At 41.7% G+C, this 8,080-nt stretch overlaps 1 protein-coding gene across 1 annotated transcript; it reads right to left on the reverse strand.

Annotated features, from left to right (window-relative positions):
* Nucleotides 1–6,937: 6,937 nt before the first annotated feature.
* Nucleotides 6,938–7,534, reverse strand: RNASE11 (ribonuclease A family member 11 (inactive)). Its single transcript, XM_063088543.1, has one exon. The coding sequence runs from the start codon at nt 7,532–7,534 to the stop codon at nt 6,938–6,940; it is 597 nt and encodes a 198-aa protein (XP_062944613.1).
* Nucleotides 7,535–8,080: the final 546 nt, after the last annotated feature.

Raw genomic sequence — 8,080 nt, forward strand, 5'->3', positions numbered from 1 at the left:
TTGTACTAGTTTCCTATTGCTGCTGTAACAAATTACCACAAACTTGGTAGCTTAAAACAATATATACTTATTCTCTTATAGTTCTGAAGCCCTGAAGTCTGAAATCAGTTTCACTGGGTTGAAATCAAAATGTCAGAAGGGTTTTACTTCTCCACAGCTCTGGGGAGAATCAGGACTTCTTCCTTCCTTCCTTCCTTCCTTCCTTCCTTCCTTCCTTCCTTCCTTCCTTCCTTCCTTCCTTCCTTCCTTCCTTCCTTCCTTTTCTTTTCTTTTGGTGGTGTTGTTGTTGTTGCATTTTCCAGCTTCTGTAGCTGCATTCCTTGGCTCAAGGCCCATTCCTTTATCTTCAAAGCCAACATTATAACATCCTGCTTCAGTCTGTCACATTGCCTTCTGCTTTAGTCAAATCTCTCCATGCCCCCCTCTTATAGGGACACTTATGATTCCATTTAGGACCAACAAGATAATCCAAGATAATTTCCACATGTCAAAATTCTTAACTTAATCACATCGGCAAAGTCTCTTTTGCCGTATAAGGTAATACTAATCAGTTCTGGGGATTAGGACCTGGACATCTTTGGGTATCATTATTCAGCCTATCACAATCCTGTAGGAAAAAAAGCATACAAAATTATTCATCCTAGTACTCAAATGTTCCTACCACTTCTCTACAAACTACTCCTATTTATTGTTTCTTCCTGTTTCTAGTAGCTTTTTCTTCTTCTACTCAAATCTTAGTTATTTTAATGGATCATCAAGTTCAAGATTTTAATTCTTTAAAATTTAATTTTTAATTTACAGGTGGCTGCACTGTGTACTTTAGACAACAGAGATATATTTCTCTCTTAAAATGTTATATTACTCTATGTCCAATACCTTGTACAGTGAGGGTACATTTCTTTTATTTAGGTCTTATCCCCACAGTGGCTGGCACAATACCTTACATATGGAAGCTTCTCAGTCATTTGCCTGTAAATATCTCCAACTTATTAACCACTCTATTATTACTCTGGCTCTATAATCTCACCATCAACTCATTACATTTCTCTCTACTAGGTTTAAATGCCTATTCACCACCCTAAATCTACATGAGCATGCCTTTCAACTTTTATAATTTATGGGCAGGTGACTATCTGAATATGAGGAGTAAAACTACAACAGTTTTTAAAAAATATATGAACAGATTTTTGAACTGTGAGGAAATTTACATCAATTTAATTCACCACACATTGAGTGACATTCATAGGCATTATCATACTGTATAGTAATCTGGCACAAAAGGAACCAGTTCATAAAAAGTGGTTACAATAAGCATGATTTTTATAAAGACAGCCAAGCACTTCTAAAATTTTCTACAGGAAGATAAAGGGAACTTAGCAGAATAGGGATCTGTTTAGGGCACCCCCTGAAAGGGCTTCATGTGTGCCAGGGACAGTCCCACAGTTTGTGCTGTTCATTCCCTTTTCCACCTGGGCACCTCAGGCCCACTTGTTCCACAAGCCCTGCAGTGATATGCAAACTGCTCCCGCAGGGGCTGAAACCGGGACAGATTGAGCATCAGCCTTTGAGTGAAAGTCTTATGGTTGGCCTGGCTCCAGAAATCCGTTCAACTTGTCACCCTATGCCTGAACAGTGAGTGTGAATGCAAGACACACAGAAAAGAGACATAAAGTTGAGTGGTGAAAAGCCTAAAAGAAAAATTGAATACAGTAGCTATGGCAGGGTGCAAGAGGGAGATGTGTACTGAGGGCACCATCTAATCAAGAGGAGAGACTATCAAAGGGATGGAAAGGGATAGAAGGTGAGAGGTGTAAGAAAGGGAGAAGTGAGAGTCATCATGCTGTGTGTGGGCGTGTTCAAGAGTCTATCCTCCCAACCCTGCCCTCCTCACGTTCCTCCTCTAACAGGCCCCTGCTTCCTGTACCCAGGAGGGCTCTCAGAAGGGGATTTAATGTGATGGGTCAAAGAGCTCAGCCCACATTCCCACACAGGGGAACATGGCGTTCCTGGAACAGCCTTAGCTGTGGAGGAGGGGAGCACATGCACAGCAGCAAGCCCAGAGCTCCCCATGCCCAAGCTCTGCCGGCTCCTGTGGCCTGCCCTTCGACCTCTGCAAAACAAGTCCCAGGGCGTACTCAGGCCTTCCTATGAGGTCCCGACCTCAAAGACCACCAGGGCCAGGATTGACTGAGTTGAGTCTCTTGCCTACAGGTTGTATACAAGGAGGGAAGAGTGTCAGCAGCAAAGCAGAGGTAAAGCAGCCAAATGTGCAGAGAACCTGTGGACTAGAATGGGGATTAGCTCCAATTGCTCCCCGAAATGACAGCAAATGTTCTAATCTGTTTTCCCAGAAGGAGAGCATGAGAATGTCCCATTCTTGTACCTAGGCCATCACTATGTTGTTTTTTTAATCTTATTTCAGCTGATTGGGTGGATAAAATATGACAGCACATTGTTTTTATTTATATTACATTTAGTAGGAAGGAAAAACTTTTTCAAGTGTTTAATGACCACTTATTTCTTCTTTGGTTAATTTTCTATCTGTGTCCCTTGCTTACTTTTCTGTAGCTATGTTCATCTTTCTCTTATTAAACTGACAAACCTCTTTAAAATATCAAGCCTTTGTCAGCCATATATTGGAAAATTTTTTTCAATTGTGATCTAATAATAAAAATAATAATGACAGCTACAATTTAACCCTCAAACAATTCAATCCTGTGAGGTAGAGATTGTTCTGGGGTGTTCCACCATTACCTTTCTGTATGGGTATGGGCAAGTTTGCTTTTTTTCTGTCAAATAAAGAGTGGCTAAAAGTGTAGCCTGTGAAATCACACTGTCCTTGTTTGCCCCGGAGGACCACGTATTATTACATGGAACCATGCACAATGCCTGAAGTCTTTGTACTTCTGTTTCTTCATCACTAAAGCAGTGACAATAATATCTACTTCATGGAGACTGTTCTGAGAATAAAGAGAATGTGTATATCTTAGACTATTATGTGCCTGGCACATCATAAAAGCTTATTTTTTGTTATTGTCATTGTTATTGTTACTACTGACAAAAATCCTTGTGATGATTGTCATATGTGATTTTGAAAAAGTTTAGCATACTTTGCAGAAATGATAGATTAAGGATTTAAAACAGTCATCTTATCCCAAACCTGCCAGTCCTCTGGTCGCTGGACTAAAAAGGATGCATTTCATGTGTGTGACAGCTCTTTCGCCTTCTCAGCCACTGTTTTGGAAACACAAGTACTTCTTACAGTGCCCTTGTATTTGCTCCCAGAGGTATCCTGTAGCTAGGGACTTTCAGGGTTAAAAGAATGCCTTGATAGTCCTGGGAGACTGCGTAGAAGGTGGATGCTGTTTGAACTAAGTTGACTTATTTTGCCTCAATGCTGTCCTCAAAAGCCCAGAATACATAGGCAGCAACCTTTTGTTCTCTCAATAGGACTAGAATTAAAATGTTCTGTGACTAAGAAGAAAACCTGTAGTTCATCTAATCCAGCAGTGTTCAAATTTTAGAGCACATCAGCAAACCTAACACACTTGTAAAAGATCCACATGCTATAGTCCCAGCTCTGGTCTGCAGAAGCCAAACCTCTGATATCAGGGTACAGAGATTTGTGTTTAATAAGTAACAGCACCTAAAGTTATTGAATTAGTTAGGGTAAGGCTAAGTTAATGGAATAAAATCTCAGCCTATTGTGGGTTGAAAAATACAAGTATTTATTTTTCTCTTATGTAACAGTCCCTAAATTAGCAGTCCAGGTTGGCAAAATAACCCTGATGAACACAGTTATTCAGGGACGTGGCTCCCTTCCATTTTGCTGTTCAGGCTATTCCTAGAGCATTATCATCATCTGCATGATTAAACTTAGGACACACTCTTATCCGTTTTGGGGATCTACCTGTTCAGAAGAAAATAATCCCAGAGGAGGCCAGTCCAAAGTCGTGAGACTTGGACTTAGAAGAGGCATGCATGACTTCTGCGCAGAGAGCCTGGGAAAGGATGTCTGCCTGGGTGCCTGTGCCTCACTGCACCTCTGTACGTGGAGACCGAGGAGGGTTGGTTTGGGTGGGCAACCTGAAAACTTGGCACAGTGATCTTGATGCATTCTGAGAACCCAGATCTAATCCAACTTCCTCAATGTTTAAATAAGGAAGTTGAATCCCAATGAGGTTAGTGGCAAGATGTGCTCCCCTCCTCCTCATAAAACATATGAGGATTGATCTGTGATGTTGCAAAGGCTCTCCTTCTTTCAGTACCCTCTTGGGCACTTGGGGCCAGGGTCTTGCTTTCACTTCAGAATTGTTCCTTAAGAGAAACTTAGTGAATTTTATGTTGAGAAAATAGAGGGAATGGTTAGAGACAAGAAGGGTACGTCTCTTAAAATAACCTCTCTCAGCTTCCCTTTCTCAAACCTATGGCTCCACACTCAACTTCCTTTTTCTACCTGATTCTCCCTTCCGAGGCCCTTTTCATAATCAGATCTGTCTCCTTTATGATCTCATTTCATTCTGTCTAAATTTTCCTTTCAGCTACAGGGATATAACACATATCTACCTCTCAGTTATTTTTCTAACAACTGCAAGGGCACTTGTTGGACTATTTCTGGATAGGTGAAGCTTGTGTGATGGAGTGGGCTGAGATGATAGAAAGACAAAGGGAAAAGGAAGGACATCAAGACAAGCCTACCATAGAAGTAAAGGCCAAGACACAAGTTCTGTGGCCAGTGCAGAGGGCAGCCTCAAAACAGAGACAGGGCAGGTGCCAGAGTCAGGCGAGGCAAGATGGTAACGGAGCACTAAAGGCCTTGAGCGTCAGCCTGAGAAACTCAGGTGTGAAGTTACAAGAAAAACAGAGTTGTCTGTGGTTTGGGAGCAGAAAAGGAAAATTATGAAAACTTAATATTTTAAAATCTGAAATCCCCCGCCCATTGTTCTCATGGGGGACCTTAGGATGCACATATGTCAAAGGAGGGACAGGCTTCGAGGGTGAGAAACGCTAGTCCGCAGGAGCACTGACTGGACACGATACCTCCACATTCAGCACCTTTTAGACCTCACAGAATGATGAAAAGGTAGATCTTGGGAGCTCGGGGCGCCAGGGAATTGGGAGCTACAGCCCGTACGTGGTTTCTTCAGAGCAATGGAAAGGTTGTTTCAACTAAACCTCTTCCAGGGATGCTCCTTACCTAGAAAGAGGTATCTATTCTGGGTCTTTGCTCTTCTCTTCTGGTGAGGGTAGAAATCTGTACTCAGTTCTGAATTAGGTAAGGTTTGCTTTTTCTTTCACATTACAAACAACTCTCCCAGAGCTGAAATAGCTATTGTCTCGGGGGCTGACATACCCGTCAGCCAGAGCTGAAAATTCCACTGTAGGAAAGAAATCACTCAAATTTGAGCTAATGTTAGCCAAGAGGAGACTGCTTAGACTGCTCTACTGAGGATGGAACCCACTCTTCTGTTTGGTGAGTGGGTGGTAGCTTGAAATTTCCTGCATGAAACTATCACTGGAATAGAACTCAGTAAGCACATTTCTCTTCCTGGGTGCTGGGTTCTCCTCCTACAGAGAAGAGACCTTTGGGACACAGGCATTTCCCTCTACTACTCTCTCCTCTGGATGCCAAGTGCAAATTGAGTACTAATTGCGTGCCTGTTTGGCCAAATCCACCGTGACTATTTGAGCAACCACCATGCTGATGAGGAAAATCCAGCTAAAAGATAAACACAAGTTGCCATAATGCTGCATATTGGCTGATTGTCACAGTTTTGCAGTGCCAATGTGTGAGAATTCTGCATCAAATGCAAAAAATTTTAGAAATATTGACATATAAAGAATTACGTACAAAAAAAATGTTACAAAGATGTAACATTCATTCACATGCATTTATTTAAAATTAGAACATTAAAAAAGAGTGATCTCGGGTGCAGGAAGGATAAAAGGGGAGGAAACAGGAGCATATAGGCACACATCAATGAAGAGGGTCATTGCCCATGTTTTATGCAGAGTGTCGAATCATGAAGACTTACAAATAAATAACTGGTAGTGAAAAAAATCACTACAGTATCAGAAAACATCAAGATTAAAGACCAATCCTGTCCAGTGCTTGGGACAGATTTTCTATTTCCCATCTTTCTACCTCCTCTGTTCCTCCATGGCTTGCCATTCCTCTCCCACAGCCCCAGGCCATCAAGACTTTCCTTGAGTAAAAATTGCAATAAGAGCTTTATTTCTTTTATTTGCAGCAACCTGTGAGACAGGGATGAGGTTGGAGGAACGGAGATTGTATAGGGCTGGAGCTGAGGACAATGACTTAGAGTAGCAGCCAAGCCAAAGGATATTTTTCCTCTGGCACCTTGGGAGGACAGGCTGACCCACGGTTGTATGAGTGGGTGCTCACACTTGTGTGCACACATCAATGCACACACTTCTTGGAAGAGAAGCACTGGTAATATCTCCCAGACTCCTTCACTATTTTTCGGAATAGTCTCATTGACAATACAATTAACTTTTAATTATACATATTGGTTTGTGGCCCTCTCTCCTTAATTCTACCCAGTTGGGTGAACTCAGCTTCTAGGCTTTACGGCTGAGCTAGAATGGAATTCAATTTGGTTCAGAGAAAGGGTGAGTGTGTGTGTGTGTGTGTGTGTGTGTGTGTGTGTGTGTGTGAGAGAGAGAGAGAGAGAGAGAGAGAGAGAGAGAGAGAGAGAGAGAGAGAGAGAGAGAGAGAATCTGCACTCCAGGATCAGTTATAAATTTTAATAGAATTATCCACAATTTTGGATTTTTCACTTCTCTGGTTAGTAAAAATAATCAAGAGTTTAGTACAGTGCTAAAGGATAGACATGGATAATACAAGGAAAGAAACAATAATGAGAATGAATATGTCCTTCTTTTGATAGATCTTAGCCTCAAAACCCTGTAGGATTTACAATTTAGAGCCACTAACTAACCAGCTCATCAGAGAATGACCTGTCAGCACTGTCAACATTTTCTTTAATGAGGTAACACTGTGATATTGGCACCTGGGGAATTGTTTGCCTGTAGTGAGCTGGCACATAGTACTCTCCAGTTTGGGGCCCTCACAGCAGCTTATGCCAGGATTCTGTCCACACTTGCAGCTGGGAGCATTGTGGACCCCGTGGATCACATCCACAGAGCCATGGGTGAAGTTATTGCTCAACTTGCATGATCCATTAGCTTCTGAAAGTTTTCTCCAGACCGTCATGTCATTGCAACACTCTTTGTCATTACCCGGACTGTTTCCCTTGGGGATGCTATAATGCAACCTTCTGAATGTCAATAATGAGGAGGACTTATCCTTGGACATGCTGAGGCTGGTATTTTTATCTAACAGGGTCAAGTTCATTAATACCTCAACAGTCCATTGTTCTTGGCCATTTTTTGCCATGCCGTATTGTATCTCTTCCTCTACAATTTCTTCTTTCGTTATCTTCATTATGCTTTCTGAAACTCCTGCAAGAACCAGCCCCACGCTGAGCAGCAGCAGAGAGAAGATCTCCATCTCAGATCTAGTGTAATTTCTTCTGCAGTAAAGATAAAAAGCAAAAGATAAAAACTAGGAAAATATTAAGGAGATAGTTCTCTTTTCCTTAGGACAGTTATTCACAGGAATAACTCCTACATGTAGTTTAAGACTTCTACATCTGTTAATGGAAGTATGATATAGTGAAAATACAATTAGCTGCAGAGTCTGAAGACCCAGGTTCAAATCCCTGCTTCTCCAATTACAAACAACTTATTCTGCCTCATCTAGCCTCAGTTTCCCCATCTGAGAAAAAAAGAAAATGTGAGAATTATGTACTATGATATGTTTAAAGTGCTAGAAACAAGTATTCTTTCTCTTCCTTTTCCCTTTATCTATAATCTCATTGGTGGGGTCCACATCTCCATGGTGGGTCACCATAATCTCATCAACACACTGCTCACTATTACTATATCTCCTACAGCCTCACACAGTACCTGACACTTGGTAGCCAGTTGAAAATACATGCACGCACACACACACACTCACACACACACACACGCACACACGCGCACACACACACAC

This window comes from Cynocephalus volans, chromosome 3 (assembly GCF_027409185.1).
Source record: "Cynocephalus volans isolate mCynVol1 chromosome 3, mCynVol1.pri, whole genome shotgun sequence".
Lineage (NCBI taxonomy): Eukaryota > Metazoa > Chordata > Mammalia > Dermoptera > Cynocephalidae > Cynocephalus > Cynocephalus volans.

Bases quoted from the DNA above. Each gene is read 5' to 3' on its own strand.
- RNASE11 (XM_063088543.1), bottom strand. From the start codon at position 7,534: ATGGAGATCTTCTCTCTGCTGCTGCTCAGCGTGGGGCTGGTTCTTGCA.